Raw genomic sequence first — 17,849 nt, 5'->3', positions numbered from 1 at the left:
TCATTTTCGTTGGTAACTTTCCTTCCTCAAGACGCCAACCCATGTACGAAACATGAACTGATTACAAAACCGGTTGCTCTGCATCTGGTCCAATCTGAACCGCAACTGCTCCTCCTCGGATCCCGCGCAACGAAGGCGTCCACACGATCATGCAGTGTTGGCGGCGGGGCCGGCGATACAAAGGTCTCCAACCTTGAACCTGTTCATCTTCGCTTCATTCTCCTCGTCGTCTTCATCGCTGCTGTAGTAATCCTCCGCCGGCTCCTCCTCGGGGAGCTCCACCACGTTGTAGACCTTCCACACGACCAGGTCTTTGGCGCTGGGGTGGAACGTGACGCCGCGGAAGCAGGCGGCGCCCTCGTTGAGGCGGAACTCCTTCACCCGCCAGGGCGTCCGCTCGCCGCCGTCCCTCGCCTCGTAGAACGCGTGCCTGGTCTGGAACCCGTACACCTCCCCGTCGTCGTCGGCGTACTCCTTCTCGCGGCCGTATCGGCACCAGCACCCGCCCGCCGACACGTCCCTGACGTCGCCGTCCCCGCCACCCGCAGCCGCCGCCGCGGGCCGCGTCCCGAAGAAGTAGCCCCAGGCCTCGAAGTGCCCATCGTACGTGCCGCAGTTGCGGGGCGGGAACGGGAGCGCCTCCGGCCGCACGGCGTAGACGTCGATGCCGTCGGCGATGGCGTCCTGGATGACGTCGTCGGGGACGCGGCCGTGGAGCGCCTTGGGGACGAGGTAGTGGTCGAGGAGGCAGCGGGCCTTGGGCTTGAAGACGAAACCGGCTGGGAGCATATCCGACGTGTACGGCTTGTTCAGCGCCGGAACGTGGGTCGTGGTGGGTTCCGGCGGCTGCGCCATGGGTGGGATGGACGGATCGCGCGGGCCTTGCTAGATTGGCTTCGAAAGTTGGTTGGAATGTGATGGAAGTTTTTGGTTGGGGGTTGCTGGACGTGGGGGGGATTTGGCCATTTGTTCTGGGGGCTACGGGGAGTATTTATATGCGGCAAACACAGGACTCAAAAGCGAGTTCCTCGGTCTTGAGGGTATTTCGGGAATTAGACTTCAAAAGTCCGACTGCGAGACGACTTCATAGCGGGTAATGGGCCGGCAAATAATGGGCCGACCCGTAATAAGAACAGAGGATGAAAGATATCTTCTCTTCTTTTCCTATTCCTATCCTACTTAAAATTCCTACTTAATAATATATAATATATATAAACTTAAAAAAAATACTCATTGCTTCCTATCGTCACGACGTCCCGCATTCTCCCTTCCTTCCGCGCTCCTTCTCCCCCTTCTCCCTCGTCTGTCTGCTCTCTCTCGCACGATCTCACAACCGTCACGTCCATTATCTGCTCACGCCTTTCGCCCACCCGACGTAGCCTGTTTGTTTCAGCTAGAGATTATAAAAAGCAGTTTGTAGATGATATATTGTAAGAAGCTGGATTGTGGATTGTTACAATTTGATGAAAGATGGATTGCTGAATTGTTATAATTTGTATGTTGAATTGTAACAATTCGGTTTTTTTCAACTAACTGGTTATTTCAGTTTTTAGCTTTTGATCATAATTTAATTTTTACAATCTAATTATTTATTTCAGCTTTTAAATTTTAACCACAATCCTGTTTTTACCATCCGAAACCGCATTGATTTAGGATTGTTTGTTTCGGATTTACAAACGTTGGCGGCCCACAGATGCCGCCATGCCTCGGGTATGCGTGCGTCGAGCCGCAACCGACTAGAGGTGGGGCGCCGCCGCCGAGGGAGAAGAGGAGGTCCTGGGGTGTCTACCGCTCGGGCCCTCACGCTCCGACTACCTCCATCGCCACAGTGAATGATAGGCGGCTGATGCGTCCGGTGCAGCCCCTACCACGGAGGAGGCAGGGAGGGCGGACGACGCGGATATGCTGCGATTGGGAGCCGCCATGGTTCGAGCCCGTGGCGTTGGAGGCGAGGATGGTCGTCGCGGTGGACTCCGCCATTTTAGATCCGGCAAATATGCTGCCAGATGCGCCTTCGGCATGGGAGGGGGCTGGTTGGAGCCGAGTACTGCAGCCTACCGAGCTCCACAACGCCCACCACCGAGCCCCCACTCCCCCCCACGCAGGACGCGGAGCACCCTCTGAGGTCCCCACGGCGGCCACACTCTTCGTCGATCTGCCTCAGGGGAAGGTACAGCAGGCCGAAATTTCGTGGTGGTGTGGCGTAGGGGAATAATTCACTATGGTGGTGTGGCCTTTTGTGGTGCTGTGCAGTGGTCTCAACCACGAAGATGCAGGAGCACGCCGTCAGCGACAAGTCGTGCGTGTGGCATGCTGCGGATTTCACCGACGGCGAGCTCAAGGAGGAGATGTCCACCATCCGGTTTGTGTCTTTAGATGTTCATCGGTGGTCTGGATCTTGCAGGTGGTCATTCGTATCGGGACTTGTACACCTTCCCATCCTTGATGCCCTCCCTCTCTCTGGTTTGTTCACTATGTGGCTTGTGCATGCACTCATCTGCTCTGCTCGACGAAATGCCTCAATGGGTAGAGGATTGTTTTGGCCTCTCTGGTCAACGAGTTGTGCCACTCTGACCACTGTGCAGCGGTCGCCAACCTACCCTTGGCATCACACAGCTTATCCACCATCGCTCTGAAGATTTCACCGTGATTGGCTTCATGGAAGTGTGCTGAATAATTAAGCTGGCTATGTGAGTTTGCTTCTGTATCCCCTCCTTTCCCCTTTTCTTTTTAGTTCCTTCGCCTTTCAGTCTGTCTTGCACATTTGTGCTATAGTGTTTGTGTTTGAGGTAAGCTGCTAATAGCAGAGCAGGAGAGGTGCAATGGCATGCATCGTGCATGGATTGAGGAATAAACACCGATCCTATATACTGCTTGGTGTGCTGCAGGCAACCTGTTCCATGGGTTGTTTTAATGTTTTTTCTTGTTTCCATGTTGCACTCATCATTCCTGTTTAGTGTTGGATTATTGGTTGTTTTCTTTTCAGTTTTCCAAGGCAGCTGCTTGATGATTACTCGTGTTGCCCGTGGGTTAGTTCTCCCATTTGTTGTCTGGTAGCGCAACTATTCTTTGTTCACCGCATCAAACACTTGCAGACTAAATACAGTCTTTATAATTGCAATAAAATTCTTTATTTTTTGTTCAATATGTTCATTTCTGAAGTTTTGATCCCTATTATTGATTCTCAAATCATGTCCCGGTTTCCTTACCGATTGAGACCTGCAAGCAGGGCATCTTCAATCCGGTCCAACTCTCCGTCTAGCCGCGGCGATCCGCGCACGGCCAACATTCCTCCTCTACCGCGCCGTCAATTTCCTTTTCGATGGAGACCTAAAGTCAAGGAAATCCTCCGATCCGATCAAATTCTCTATCCAGCCGTGGTGATCTGCGCTCGGCTGACGTTCCTCCTCCGCCGCTTGTTCGTACATCTCGCCACCGTTCGCTCACATCGCTCCCGCCTAGGTCGCCGCTCCGTTCACTCGTGTGCTCCGAACCTTTGTCGCTCACGCCAAGCCCCCGCCTTGCCGTATCCCTGTCACATGCGCCCATCGGTCTACACACGCCTCAGGAGTGGCCTCGACACTTCCCGTCGACCTACACGTGCAATGTCCTGCCCCATCGATCTTGCCGGTCCCCAACGGACCCCGTCGGCTCTACACTTCCTGCGGTAACGCACCTTGCCGGTTTCTGTTCGTCCGCGACGCTTCGACAATGTTATAGCTTGAAAGATACTCCGACGATGATGATATGGTTTTAGAGGAGTCAACAATGCTATCGTATGCAACTTTTCGACTTCCGTTGCAACGCATGGGCATTTAAGTAGTTCTCTCAAAAAGAATGAGAAAAATCCCCTAAAAAAATAATGAGGAAAAAGGAAGTATAAGGAAAATACATGTATAATGCTCTAATATTCCTATCCCATGGACACTTAACAAAACAAACATATGTCGACTTTTAGTCTAATTTAAACTCAACATCTGCATATGTAATTATTATCGAGGACTCCTCTTTAAAGCACGTATGTTTAGGCAAGGTTCCTCTGTACAGTGTACACACACAAAAGATGCCAGTAAATTGGAAGATGCAGACTACATCTTTGCCTACTTGTTCTTGTTTCTTTCAACCTAGTTGCTTGATCTCTGCAACTACAACGTCAGAGTTACAACGAACTTGTGATATTCCTAACTTATGTGCACACCTGTCTAAACTAAAAACAAAAGAATAGTTTTAGCCCATTTTGAATTCTACAAACGTTATTGCACGTTAAATACTGCAGCGAAGGTGCGCATTGTACATAGAACAATCGGTCGATATATAAATTAAGTTGCAAGGGGCTCTTAATTACATTGTTCATTCACGACCGCGGAATTACAACCGAATGCCATACTTCACGTAAATCTTCCAGCCTTTCATTTTTTTCCTCTCAATACCTTATGTTCGCTTATCTCGATCCCTATGTCTAGATATACCTCGAAGTTCCTCATATGAATCCCATTCCGTTGTACAAGCTGGCATAAAATCGAAATAACTTCGAATAGCACAGTAGAAATTCAGTTGAAAACCACGCTGATGCGGAGCCAAATCCAACCCTGTGCAATTGATAATTTGGTAGTTACACTCCAATTCCTGAAACATACATTCATCTTTCAAGTTACATACGTTAAGAAAATCTTTCAAGTCATAACAATCATGTTTTTTTTTCCGATTATAAGGTACGTACACACATCCACATTTGTGCACTTATCACACGGCTATAAATAAAATCGATGGAAACACTTACGTGTATATAAATCATTGGCATCTGAATTTGAATTCTGATAGTAAAATTGTATTCTCATAACTCTATCACCACCACACTGAAAGATAGTTTCCACAACTATCATGATTCACGAGGTAGGCTTTTATTATTGTTTTCACTTCTCATCACTACCTATCACCAATATCGAAGGAAAAAAAGATCCTACCACAACAGAAAAACTAACAGAACAAAGACGATCAAAACTTAGACTCTAATTAGAACAGCAAAACCTGACACTAATCTGAACTTCTCCAGTTGATAAAGGGCACGCCGGTGAGGATCTAGGCGCGCCACGACGCCGCCTTCAGCCGGCGCCGACGATCCGGCATCTCCATGAGAGAGGACGGCGGCTTCATCCGATGGAGAACAAGTGATCCAGATGAGAAGGCGGATTCTGCACTCTACGCTGAACATGTTTAGAAAACGAAACCTCTTGTGTCCCCGTACACGCGTTTCCCGGCCAATACTTATCCTATCACCGGCGACCGCCGGTTCACTCCCCGTGCTCGCATCGCCTCCGCCACCGTCTCCCACCTCACCTCCCCATGGCGGAGGCCAAAGCCCGCGCCCAAACCCGGCCCACCGCTCCCACACCCACATGGGCGCAGCGGGCCGAGGCGCTAACCCACATCCTGACCCACCCGTCCCACTCGCCGTCGCTCCATTCGCAGCTCTTCCTCGCCTCCCGCGTACCGTGCCCGCCGCAGGGTCCGGGCTACACCACCACCTACCCGCCCTTCCTCTGCCCCGGCGCCTCGCTCCTCCGCTGGGCGCTCGCGTCCGTTTTCCTCCCGCGCGCGGCGCGCCTCTGCCTCCCGCCCTCGTCCTGGCGCTCGCGGTGCCCCTTCCAGCTCCCGCCGCCTCTCGTCCCATCGTCCGGCATCGAACCGGCGCCCGAGCGGTGGGCCGAGGACGAGCTTAGCGGGTACGCGCGCCGGCGGCGCGCGCGGAGGGGACCCGTGAGGGCGCGGCCTCCGCTCTCCGTGGCCGGTGTGGTGTTCACCACCGTGCCCAACATCGTGATCATCGCGGTCATCATCCGCGAGCTCTTCTGGGTCCGGCCCAACCGCATCTGAGGTGCCATTGGCTGAGGTATATACGCGAGGATACTCGCTGACATTGTTTGATCGATGGTACTAGGCAGTAGGAAATTTGTGCTATTTGCAATGTAAAATTCAACTCCGCAATGGGTTGCGTACGGACGGACTATCTCGGACGTCTATCCCTTTCGACTGATACTCATCCATCTGTTAGATTCTCTCGTCTACCCATTATTCACCCTTGTGAAAATTTCCCTTCCTATTTGCAACGGTTGTTGAAAAATACTATCATGTTGTTCACACTGATATCGTTGCAGAAGCTTCCGGGTTAGACTTTGCAAAGCACTAGACAGATGCCTCGTTGCAAGATTGATACAGCAAAAGAGTTTCTTTGTCTGTGTGCATCGATGCCATTGTTTGAAAATAGCAAATTCCTTGAAAAAAAAAACACGGCTGAACTTGCAAATTGCTACGCTGTTAGCGATTTTTTTTCCCCGAAGAACATGCAAATGCAATGTTAGATATTGGTGATATGGGGCCGTTTGTTGCTCAATATAGAGATTTGGGTGATCTGGTGCAACTTTTTTTCAAGGCTGAACTCACTTACGGCGTTACATAACTGAAAATTTTAGTTAAAGTGCTTGCCACGGAGCTACTCCTTATTAAGCTTCTGCGATCTCTTGTGGGGCTGCAGCTTATTTATGACGGCATGCTGCATTGCTGAATTTAATTGAACTGACGCAGGATGCTGGATCAGGAAGCACAGGGATCTCGACATCTCCATCAAGCACTTGGGCCACCTTCTGCGTGCTCGGGGGCACCTGCACCTGAGCGCCACTGCCACAGACCACTCTGCCCCCTTCATGTCAAAGGAAGCCTCCTCGTCGCCCACCACCAGCAAATCAATATGTCCAGTCAGTATTGTTCTGCTGTCATCGGGTGTATCTCCTGAACATTCTGCCTGCGAGACACAAGCTCCAGCAGGATCATCCCCAAGTCACAGGTGTGGCAGATCATTGGTTTCCATGGACTCCGGCGTTTGTTTGTGCTTGGTCCATCCGGGTCAGATATGTTGGGATGCGCTTATCATCAAGAAGAATGTTTTCTGGCATTGGATACATGTTATCCAATTAAACCATCCCTAAATATATTCCTTTTATTTCGTTTCCTTCCTGATTTTTCTCTCTATTTTTATTCTTTTTATTTTCTCTCATATTCCATAGTTTTTTTCGTTGGGATTTGTAAAGGAAAAGAAGAGAGATTTCTGTTCTGAAAAGAATGATTTTAATAATTTTTCCTAACAGTATTAACAGGAATCATAAAAAGAAACCGTTGTTAGAACGCTGAAAGGAATAACCTTAGTAATTCTTTTATGCTTGTCCTTCGTGAAGTGATTCTAGATCCTGGCAGGAATTGGTTGGGATGATCTTAGCATGTATTTAAGTTAAAGCATTGTAATGACTTCTGGTTTGTTGGAAATGATGGTACTCAAAACTCAAAGCACTGTAATAGCTGTACAATATAAAGAAGTTCAGTCAAGACTCAAAACAGGTCGTAATCCATTCTGCTCTGTTTGTCAGATTGATGAACATGTATCTACTTCTTCAGTAAGTGTCACTTGGCGAGTTGTCTGACTGTGATGCGCCTGGGCAGCCTCTGTGCTGCTGATGGCCTCTGTGATGAGGCCCAGAATTGGAGAGTCCACCGTGTTGGCCGACCCCCCGCCGCTGCCGCTGGATGGCCCGGAGAAGTTGGACGTGGACCCTCCCGACGCCGACGCCGAGCATGAGGCCAAGTACTCCAGCGATCCAGTCCCACTCTGCGAAACCAGTTCCAATGCAATTTCCATTAGAATTAGCATGATGGCAGCATTGTGTCATACTAGTTTATTCTAGACCCTCTTGAAAGAAAGAGTTACTCTAGAAAGAAAGAAAGAAAAGGTAAAGTAAACTTCTATTTGAATAAGAAGTAAATCACATGTGCACGCTGAGAAATCCTCCTCCTGTAAATTTGTGAGATTGAGTGAAACATTTTGGCACAAAACCTGTTGTTAACTGACGTTTTTTTTCAAACACTAAGGTTCTATCCAATTTGAGCACAAACAACTGGGAATTTAACTTGCTACAAGAAAATATTATCATTCTGGTAGTACTCTGCCCCCCATTTATCATCATGCGTACAACTAGTAGTAAAAACCGGTACGCCAAGATGGTTGGATATGGAGTACAGGTACAAACGATCGTAACTAGCATTTGAAATGAATATTTGAACATGATTTATGAAGGTATTGCAAGTCTTTTATTGCCTTGTTGTTCTAGCTGTTCAGTACGGACGACGTAGGTGGCCAGTCCAACAGTGCAAGTGATCAGAGCAGCGGGAAATCAAATCAGATCGAGACGAATCGAATCGCGTACCTGCCGCTGGTGCTCGTCGTCCTCGGACTGGCACGGGGTTACGGGCGCTGGATCGTCGTCGTCGTCCACCTCCTCCTCGTCGTGCGAGTGCTCGGATTGGACGATGCTGTAGAGCTCGACGACGCGGTCGTAGTTGTCCTCCCACCAGCTCTGCGCCTCCCACGCGTCGCCGAAGAGCTCCTTGCTGAACTGTATCCTGCGGAGGTGGTTGGTGCCGTCGGCGCGCGGCACCAGCGTCATGAGCACCCCGGGCTCCGGCTCCGCCACCCACTCGCGGTCGCTCGTGCCCGCTGTAGCTGCGGCCCCCTCCCCATCCTCGCCGGCGCCGTCGTCGTCCAACGGGGAGCAGCACTTGTCGCAGTGCTCGTGTTTCTCTCCTCCGTGCTCCTCCTCCTCGTGCTGGTGATGATCCTTATGATCACCGCCGTCGGCTTCCTGCGGCTGCGCCGGCGCGATCTTGGCGGACGCCGCCGCCGCGACATCCTTGTCATGCAGCTGCAGCTCCTCATCCTCCGCCGGCCGCCGACGCCGCCGTCTCGCCCGCGCGCGACTCCCACCACCACCCCCAACCTTCGCCTTAAGGGACAAAGTCTTCATCTGCACACGAGATAGCACATTCAGGTATTTGTACACACACGCACGCACGCAAGCAGGAATCGTAGATGTGGAAGGCAGGCAGGCAGGCAGGCATACGCTCTTGGTGAGGTCCCTGATGATGCCGATGGACTTGGTGATCCTGCTGCTGTTGCCACCACCGTGAAAGCACGCGTGCATGTCGGCCTATGTTGCCGTCCTATAGGAAGATGCCATTCCAAATCAGATCCACCTTCTACTAGAGAAGTAGAACACGCAGCACAAAAAAGAAGATGCATGCACCTGGAAGGGTCGGAGCAGCGGCTGCGGGTGACCTCCTACAGGACGCGGCGGGCGGCGGTGTGCTCCCTCCTAACCGTGCTTCCCTACCCCCCGGTGAACACTCTCTCTGCTCTTGAGTGGGGGAGAATGGAAATTTGAAAGCAGGGAGGGGGCACGGAATCAACGGGCGAGAAAACGCGCGTGTCCGTCTTAGCAGCAGGGCGCGCAATCAATGCGGATTGCGGTATTTAAGGCAAGGCTCTTGGGATTTCATATTAGTAACGGGTTCAGTACTAGGGGTAAGTACGTACGTCCGTGCATACCCGAAGGCAAAGCTACGTTTACTGCTACGCACGCACGTACGTACGGCGGATTTCGAATTCGCACAAGATTCGAAAATTCTGAAGTTATGCTGGTCTTGGATACAGCTATATGTTAGGCAAGAGATTTAGGTAAATGACCATACGGTATCATTATTTTTCTTATGCATGATTTCAACCCAAAAAATCATTTGTTTTTTACCCTTGGTATCTATCCAACATTCTAGATGAGCCAATCCTTTGGTACAAGAACCTCCTAACGCTAACTTCGACCTCATCCACCCACCCTATCCCAATACTGACGCCGCGACTCTAAGGCACCACCACTTGCCATGCGTGTCACTTTCATGCTCCCTCCTCGTTGTCGGCCCCAGCACCGATGCAGTTTGTCGGCACCATCTCCATCGCCCACCTTCCCCCACGCCGCCACTCACCCTCGCATCTCATCATCCTTTGCGCCCGTTTCCATTCTCCCCCACTTCTATCACCACCCCAACCGATTCCGATGGCGCCTCCCCTGACCACCATGAGCGTGACACCTAGTCTCGTCTGCTACTTGCCACCACCGCTTGACCAACCGACTTCCTTGGCCATCCCTCTAAAGCCTAAATCGGGAGTACGGTGAATCCAAAACCCTAACCCCCAAACACTAGACTCTAAGCCGAGCTCGTCGAAGTTGTAGAACTCGCTGGAGAAGAAGGCCACATCACATATCTTCATGCACATCCTATGGTACGAAATTCACATGATTGGAGACAAATTTTCATTCGACAGATATTTAGCCGTTCCCAAAAAATGATAATAAAATACCTTTGCCAAAATAGATCACACACATGCGCGCAGCGCATCGACATGCCCACTATGCTTTGTATCAAGTCTCCTCAACTTGTGCTTATACTTTCACATATGAATATCTTGTGCCAAATATACTTCGACTGATTTGAATTCACTTCAACAGAAACAATCATTCATGCCACCCCATCAATGTCTGTTATGATAAATGATCGAGCTGAGTTGAACCGGCACTGATACTTCAGTGTCAACTGGTAACCATGAGTTGGCACTAATAATGAGTATTAGTGCCAATTCGTATTATGGGACGACACTAATAAGTCTACTATCTATAAAAGACGTCTTTCTCTTCCCCAAGCTTCCTCGGCGTTGGCCACCCTTTTTTGCCCCTCTTTGAAGATATATTTCTTGCGTTGTCAATAGGTTTTGTAGGTCTAATATAAACGCTAATATAAAATAAATTACAAACCTAGATATACAACAAAATGTTTTATCAAAAAAAAGGAAAATAATATCAGTGCCGATAAATATCAGTGCTAGTTCTCAGAAAAAATCGACACTGGTAGTTGGACTGGACTATCAGTGTCGGCTGGAGTTTAACATCGGCACTGATAGTCCAACTATCAGTACCACCTAGGGGTTCAAAACCGACACTGATAGTCCAACTATCAGTGCTGACAGTGGTCTATAACTGGCACTGATTATAATATCAGTGTCGGTTGTAGACCACAGCCGACACTGATACTCTATCTCTATATAAGTAGGACTTAGCCGTAGCCTCTCCATTCCTTCCTTGCGTGCTTGCCAATTCCCACTGTCTCACCAACACTATCGTCCGCACATCCAACACTGCCTCCCCATCCCCGGAGCCGACTCCGCCTTCCTGCCATCGCTATCTCTGGAAGCCTGTCTTCCCGAAACCCTAGCCCCAATTTCCCCGTCCTCATCCTCGGAGCCCGCACACTGTCCTCATCCCCGTCACCCGCGTGCCCTACTCATCCCTAGAGCGTTGCCAGCCCTCTCGTCCTTGCTGTCTCGGAGCCCCGTCCTCATCTTCGTTCCCCGCGCCATCATCGAGGTCGTGAAGCTCTGCCACCGCCACGGCATGATCCACTACGACCTCAAGCCTGAGAACTTCCGCTTCGCAAACAAGAAGGAGAACTTGCCGCTCAAGGCCATAGACTTCGACCTCTCCATATTCTTCAAGCCCGGTGAGTCACCCCAATCGGGATCCTTTCCGGGTTTGGGAGAACTTTCGTATTGAAATGCAGTTACTTAACTTCGATTTGGTAAAAAATGTTTTTACTTTGTTGTGTAATCAGACAACAATTTGGTGGTTGAAGGAACTGGTGATCTTTACATATCATTAGTTTAATTGTGCCCTTCATTTATTGAAGAATAAAAGAGAGCATTTTGGTTTTCATATGCCCGTGCCCCAAGGCTAACCTCTATAGAAGTAAAATTTGTTATATGCCTTACTTTTTATAGATAACGCGTGGATCTAGTAGGTATCGTGGATGCATCCGATGTAGCGTTTACATCCCACCGCGTAGTGCCCCCCCCCCCACGTCCTCCCGGCATATTCCTCTAAGAACTCGATGCCTCGTACTCCCCGATGCCATCAGAGATGATCAAAATGGTATATCTCGTATCTATTTTGGTTAGATAATTGATAATTAAAAAAAATATGTAGTTGTTAAAGATATGTATGTTTGATATATGTAATTCCTCCTCTAGTTTGGTTAAATGGAATTATTCTGCACATAGAGGGTTATACACAACCTGTTGTGATTACCACTATAGGTGATAATAGTACAAGAAAGATGTCAATTGGTTTTCAGATGTCGGTAAATGAAGAATCTATCAATATTGTTGTCTCTGGCATCCAATCACCTGAGATCCATGTGGCTCAAAAAAACACGATGACAACGGTTTTGCAAGAGATTGATGATGTGGAGGATGTAGCTTCAAATTGAAAGGTACATTTTACCTGACTACAGCTACTTCAAATTGCAAGCACTTGAGCAAAATATGGAAGATGTAGTTTCAATGACTATCAGTCTGTCACGGTTACATGCACTTGACACGGTTGGTACCACAAATTTTAGTCTATAGTATTGTTTCATATATTATCAAAATTTCTTTTCATATTCATGCTCTTTGTCTGTAGATTTTTACTGGAACAACATGATGTATTTGGATGTTAGCTTAGGTTCACTCTTACGTTATGTCATGGAGCGGCTAGGTTTTACAATGATTGGCCAGAAAGTCCAGAGAGTTCATGAAGTTAGGTATCTGGCTTATGTGGAGTTCGGTGGATGAGGTTTCACTGTTTATGGAACTATGATGAATATGCCCTTACTTGCTCGAGATAGTTCGCTCGTTTATACACTATGCCATTTGGAAGACATATATGGAGTTGATATCACAGATGTCAACTATGAAGACTATATGATTCGACGTGCACCGTAGAATCAAAGATGAGTGCATTTTCAGTGTGTTTAACCTATGATATGAACTATGATAATATTTATGTGTGGATGTTGATGAATTCATAATTATGTATGGATATGGATCAACTATTTATGATCCATGTGTATATATCTTCCTGTGATGAATGCCTACATATATTTGAATACAAATTTGAGATTGGATTTTGAATGTTGTATTATCGAATTTATAATTTATTTGTGCCTACAGAAGTATCAGTACTAGTACCAATTTATCACACTAGCCGACACTGATACTCAAACTATCAGTGCCGATTCGTTCTTATGGACCAGCACTGATAATTTGAGCATCAATACTGATTCATAAACCGGCGTTGATAGTCCCTGACTATCTGTGTCGGTTCAAAAACTATCACTGATGACTTTTTTAAGCCGACACTGAGGATCATTCATGTAGTAATGATTATACATGTTGCAACCATGTCTAGTTCCAAACTTACTTGTATTCGAGTTATGATCTGATGAAACTATCGTACACTCAAGTATTAGCCAGCCGTTTAGGCATTCGCTAAAAATTTCGAGGGTGATATTCCAGGCAGCCGATAAATTTTGAAAAAGTAAATAGGTTTTTTTCCCTTTTAAAGTATTGTGTGTGTATAAAATGCAAAAAAATCATAAATCTAGACCACGAAAAATTAACTAAAGTGAAAAGGAAAAAACAAGAAACAAAAAAAAAAGGATATTTGGGCCGTGTGTCCTCTATTGGCCAGAGATGGGCTGACCGTTTCTACGAGGCTGTCCCATGACTTGTTCCTTGCACTGCGCTTATGCAACCATGCATAACACACATGCTGTACGTCATACTGAGACGGGTTCCCTTATCGAGGGGCGAAGCACCAGAGTCCTTTAAAAAATGTAGGGTCTGTTTATTTTTATTTTAGGTAGTGGAAAACAGCTTTTAAAAATAGAATTAGAAACAAACAGATAAGTTTTAATAGTAGCTTTCAACAATCAAGTCTCTAGCTTTCAACAATTCACTATCCACCAGTTTTTAACAGATTTTTATTTGCAAAAAGACCTACATACCCTTTACAGTTATGCTGAATTTACCCACCACTATCTCTCTACCCCTCTCCCACACACTGGTCCCTCTCCCACCGCCGTCGCCCAACGTCGCCAAGCCTCCCTGGAGTGAATCTGGCGGAGCACCTGTCGTCGCGTTACACGAGCATCTGCTGCCGTAGCACGAGCTTCCCACGAGTGCCTGCTGCCGCTGCGTTGCCCGTCATTGCTGGTCGTCTCAATTTGTCGCCGTCCGAATCACTACTGGTGCTGCCGCTGCTGCAGACACATGAGTCGCGCCCCCGGCCATGCCCTCTGTTGCACGCGTGTTTCCTCACCGTTTTAAGCAGTGCACCATTGTCTTCCTTGGTTCCGGAGAGCTCCGTCCGCCCCTCTCGATCGATGGACCACTATTGTAGCTCCTCTCTCCGGTCCACAAGCATGGTGAGCACCGCACAACCTTTCTGCACCATCTGCGCGTGTCGATTTATCTTCGGCCCGATGTCGATGCACCTCTCAGTGGGCGCTAGGCTCCGTCGTGCCACCTCGCTTGATGTCGGCCAACTTACGGCCGGGTTCGCCAGTCAGGACCTCTTCCGGCCATCGATTCTGGGAGCTTCATAGGGTCATCGCCGCAGAGGCGTACATCCGGCGCTGATGGAGGAGACACGACACCTTGTGAATTGGGAGGTGCTGGAGGCGCTAGGCAGGGAAGGCGTGCTCGTCAACGTCGGGCAGGGCGGGATTGTCGTGCTCGTTAATGTGAGGAACCATCCAAATAGTATTCTAATTAATTATTAAGTCCGATCATTTAAATAATCACAACTACAATAATTAACCAAAATACCATTCCGGTTGTCCCAGCACGTGTTTTGTGCTCAAGATCGAAACACATGTCTTTTCAACATATGACATCACATCAAAGCTTAAGGAAGAGCAAGTTATTAAATTATATAACAAGCATAAGAATTATTACAATTTACAACAGTTTACAGAGATACTACGCAGTGAAAAAGTAACATCTATGAACAATAACAACTAGATGAAGCTATATGCCATTAGGCTCCACCCAGAAGCATGCCACTCGAGTAGATAGCACTACTCTTGCCCATCGCTAGCATCGGCGGACATGAAAAAGTAGCGTGAGTACGAAGGTACTCGCAAGACTTAATCCATATTGAGTACATATAATAACCCGACTCCAAGGCTTATGCAATTGAGCCATTAGCAAAAAGTAGACCACAATGTTAAGTAAATTCATATGCGTAAACAACCTTTAACACATATGTGTGAGTATCTAGACTTAATCATATAGGAACATAAAGGTAACTGGAACCATAACAGTCATAGCTGTGAACATAACCATCTCAACCACAACCCAACATACCCTACGTTCTCAAAGTCAAAACTCTACGCTGCTGCAAATGGACAGAAAACATGCTCATAACTAAGAGCATGATATTTTGAAATATTTTTACACCCTGCAGGGGGCACTCCTAGACCCACATGACATGAGACCATCACCCACACAACCTGTTAGTTGCGAGTGATGATTCACGTACCAACCGTTCATGTACGCACCCAGAACCTTTGTTCCCATATCGAGTAATATGGAGGCCACCAAGATCCCGAGCGTACGCCGACTTACCAAACATAATCTCAAGTGCCCCTAACAACATTCTAGCCCACACCTCGACTCATGGGCCAAATAAACACGGTGACTTATGGTATTTGGCTTACCCGTCCCATATCCGGGTATGTGGTAAGTATGAGAAGTGCTTAAGCCAACTACAACAACGGTCCGTGCTTAACCAATGTAAGCAGTCTATGGCATCCGAGCTCCTTTCCTGAACTATACTGAGGAACTCCTCCGATGAAGAAAATACCCCTAGCACTACCCACATCTTGTCTCATCCTCACATCTCATACAACCCATATCGTTGTCAATATCGTTATGGACAATAAGTAAGCCCTAAGCTTGCGAACAATGGTTGTACCATCGCTCGACTTCTACCGAGGACCTATATATTGCTAAGTATTTCGAATAACTTTTAAGTTAGACATTAATAATGTTATCAAGGCTATAAAGATATGAATCATCAACAACTCAAGGTAGAGATGATGCAAATCAATATAAGTTCAACCCATATAAACCCGACATCAACATCGCTCAACATGCAAACATACATACGCGACAACTTATCAATTTAGACTCCATACAATTGAACTAAAGGGTGCAATATGCTTAGATGCTTTCCTTGTTTCTCCAGATGCTTTGCTCACAATCAGAACTGATCTGGCGTCACTCTCGACCATGAAGAACAGCAGCACATCACTCTCTAAACAAATTACGAATGCGTCGAATAAATAATCAATCGATGGAAAAGTGTGCATATGATGAATGCTTGAACAATAATAGAACATCGTGTTTCTAAAACATTTGCAAAAAAAAACGGCCAAAAGATTAGGGTTTCAAAATTTGAAACCTTGGACAAGGTAACCTAAATACATACAACCTTGAATGGCTGGCAGTTAGACCGACGTGGAAGTGGTGATCTGGGCGGCAACCAACAGAGAGTTTTGGCGCAAGACGGTGTGACTGAAGGTCAGACCGGCCCTAATGGTGGTCTGACTTTTGTATAGGGGTTTTTAACTCGGATGTTCCGATCCTAACGGCAGTCAGGCCGACCCTAGCTGGCGGTTAGACCCCCAGACCTTGCTGGCGGAACCTTTGCGGGGTCGCCGGTGAAACCTTCAATGACGAAGTGCACCTAAGTACGCCACAAAACTAGGGGAACATTTTACATGGTCGTTTGGAAGACATGCACGGTCCGAACACATAAAACCTCCAAAATGAGATCTAGATCTAGCTTTCACTAGGGTTTCACAACGAAAATCACAACAACGATTACCTAGGGCTAGGAAATGATGGAAAAATGGCAGGGGGCATTTACCTCAGCGTAGAGGAACTTTTTAGCGGATTGGAATCCTCCAGGAGAGCTTCAATTCCCGGATCAGACTCCCGTGCGGTGTTGGAGATTGCGATGGTTGAACACCCGAGGAGACAATTCCAGCGGGGAAAAGAGGGGGAAGAACTTAAGGAAGCTTTTGGGAAGCTCGAACAAGTCTTCACTGATGATCTCTAGCATTCAAATGCGATGGACGGACCTCACCTTCTCTCTCTAGGGTTTAGGGAGAAGGGGGAGTGAGAGACAAAAAATGTGAGAGAGAGAGAGACCGATTGATCCTCTTTAGTAAGCCTCTTCGCTTCTGGCAGTCAAACCGTGAGAGCGGTCTTGTGTCGAAAACTTGATCCTATTGCCCAATTTCTATGCTTCTTCATCTCCGAGGCATTTAGTGTTTTCCTACGGAGCTCTAAACTATCTCTAAGTATTTTTGAAACATATTTAACTCAATTTAACAACCAAATACGTATACATATAACATCACGATGATTATGCATGCTTAATTATGTAATTAACATGTTGGGATGTGACATTCAACATCGGGCGAGGTGGGCTTGTCGACGAGCCAGAGTTGGTGCGCTACCTGCGGGAGGGCATCCTTGGTGGCGCCAGGTTGGACTGTACGAGAACGAGCCGAACGTGTCGTGCTCACGCCGGAGTCCAAAAATTGTATGCTTGCATCACGCCGTGCTCACGCCTATGTATGAGAACCACAGGGCCGTGCTCACACCGCAGTCAAAAAAATGTATGTGGGAGAATATTTGTATGCATAAAAATTCAATTTTGTATGAATGATGTGTCTTCTATTTTTCTAATTATGCATTTTCGTATTTTAGAAATATGCTACGAGTTCAATCGAATGAGAAACATGTCACAAAATGGTAAACATAGCACCAAAAACAGTTGAAAGCATTATAAACTTTTGACACACAAATAGCAATCTAACCCACCCAAAATCTAGGTAAACAAACAAACTTCAGCTTTTGGACCACCACATTTCCACAATATAACTTTTCACAATTCAGAATAAAAAACTGATTTTCAGAATCCATAGCCGAAACAAACAGAACTTTAATAGTTATTAGCCCATAATCACCTTAGTACACCATCTTATTTCCAACTCGTGCACCATGGCACACAGCCCATCATCCC

The 17,849-nt window shown here is 47.4% G+C and overlaps 4 protein-coding genes across 5 annotated transcripts; 2 read left to right on the top strand and 2 right to left on the bottom strand.

Moving 5' to 3' along the window:
* Nucleotides 1–147: 147 nt before the first annotated feature.
* On the bottom strand, nucleotides 148–855 carry LOC133889511 (NAC transcription factor NAM-B1-like). The gene has a single exon (XM_062330008.1). The coding sequence runs from the start codon at nucleotides 853–855 to the stop codon at nucleotides 148–150; it is 708 nt and encodes a 235-aa protein (XP_062185992.1).
* An 812-nt stretch (nucleotides 856–1,667) lies between these two features.
* LOC133887679 (uncharacterized) lies at nucleotides 1,668–2,979 on the top strand. Its single transcript, XM_062327642.1, has 2 exons — nucleotides 1,668–2,170; nucleotides 2,254–2,979. Exons 1-2 carry the CDS (start codon nucleotides 1,694–1,696, stop codon nucleotides 2,374–2,376), a joined length of 600 nt encoding a protein of 199 aa, XP_062183626.1. The 5' UTR covers nucleotides 1,668–1,693; the 3' UTR covers nucleotides 2,377–2,979.
* A 2,240-nt stretch (nucleotides 2,980–5,219) lies between these two features.
* Nucleotides 5,220–7,139, top strand: LOC133889751 (uncharacterized). Of its 2 annotated transcripts, none has more exons than XM_062330215.1 (2): nucleotides 5,220–5,875; nucleotides 6,583–7,139. In XM_062330215.1, the coding sequence occupies exon 1, from the start codon at nucleotides 5,344–5,346 to the stop codon at nucleotides 5,872–5,874; it is 531 nt and encodes a 176-aa protein (XP_062186199.1). In that variant the 5' UTR covers nucleotides 5,220–5,343; the 3' UTR covers nucleotide 5,875; nucleotides 6,583–7,139. The 2 variants fall into 2 exon arrangements, with proteins under 2 accessions (XP_062186199.1, XP_062186198.1); XM_062330214.1 differs by having other exon boundaries at nucleotides 5,223–5,890.
* Nucleotides 7,140–7,158: 19 nt separating this feature from the next.
* On the bottom strand, nucleotides 7,159–9,255 carry LOC133889753 (putative protein Brevis radix-like 5). Its single transcript, XM_062330216.1, has 4 exons — nucleotides 9,129–9,255; nucleotides 8,946–9,045; nucleotides 8,253–8,849; nucleotides 7,159–7,657 (listed from the first exon to the last, which is right to left on the bottom strand). Exons 2-4 carry the CDS (start codon nucleotides 9,024–9,026, stop codon nucleotides 7,415–7,417), a joined length of 921 nt encoding a protein of 306 aa, XP_062186200.1. The 5' UTR covers nucleotides 9,027–9,045; nucleotides 9,129–9,255; the 3' UTR covers nucleotides 7,159–7,414.
* Between the last annotated feature and the right edge of the window lie 8,594 nt (nucleotides 9,256–17,849).

The sequence above is a fragment of the Phragmites australis genome, chromosome 13 (assembly GCF_958298935.1).
Source record: "Phragmites australis chromosome 13, lpPhrAust1.1, whole genome shotgun sequence".
NCBI lineage: Eukaryota > Viridiplantae > Streptophyta > Magnoliopsida > Poales > Poaceae > Phragmites > Phragmites australis.
The sequence above is the reverse complement of the archived record's forward strand: the minus strand, read 5'-3'. Positions and strand labels throughout refer to the sequence as shown.

Coding starts and splice junctions, on each gene's coding strand:
- LOC133889511 (XM_062330008.1), bottom strand. CDS start 855: ATGGCGCAGCCGCCGGAACCCACCACGACCCACGTTCCGGCGCTGAAC.
- LOC133887679 (XM_062327642.1), top strand. CDS start 1,694: ATGCCGCCATGCCTCGGGTATGCGTGCGTCGAGCCGCAACCGACTAGA. Junction 2,171..2,253: donor TCGATCTGCCTCAGGGGAAG/GTACAGCAGGCC, acceptor GGTGCTGTGCAG/TGGTCTCAACCACGAAGATG.
- LOC133889751 (XM_062330215.1), top strand. CDS start 5,344: ATGGCGGAGGCCAAAGCCCGCGCCCAAACCCGGCCCACCGCTCCCACA.
- LOC133889753 (XM_062330216.1), bottom strand. CDS start 9,026: ATGCACGCGTGCTTTCACGGTGGTGGCAACAGCAGCAGGATCACCAAG. Junction 8,850..8,945: donor TCAGGGACCTCACCAAGAGC/GTATGCCTGCCT, acceptor TCTCGTGTGCAG/ATGAAGACTTTGTCCCTTAA. Junction 7,658..8,252: donor ACGACGAGCACCAGCGGCAG/GTACGCGATTCG, acceptor CTGGTTTCGCAG/AGTGGGACTGGATCGCTGGA.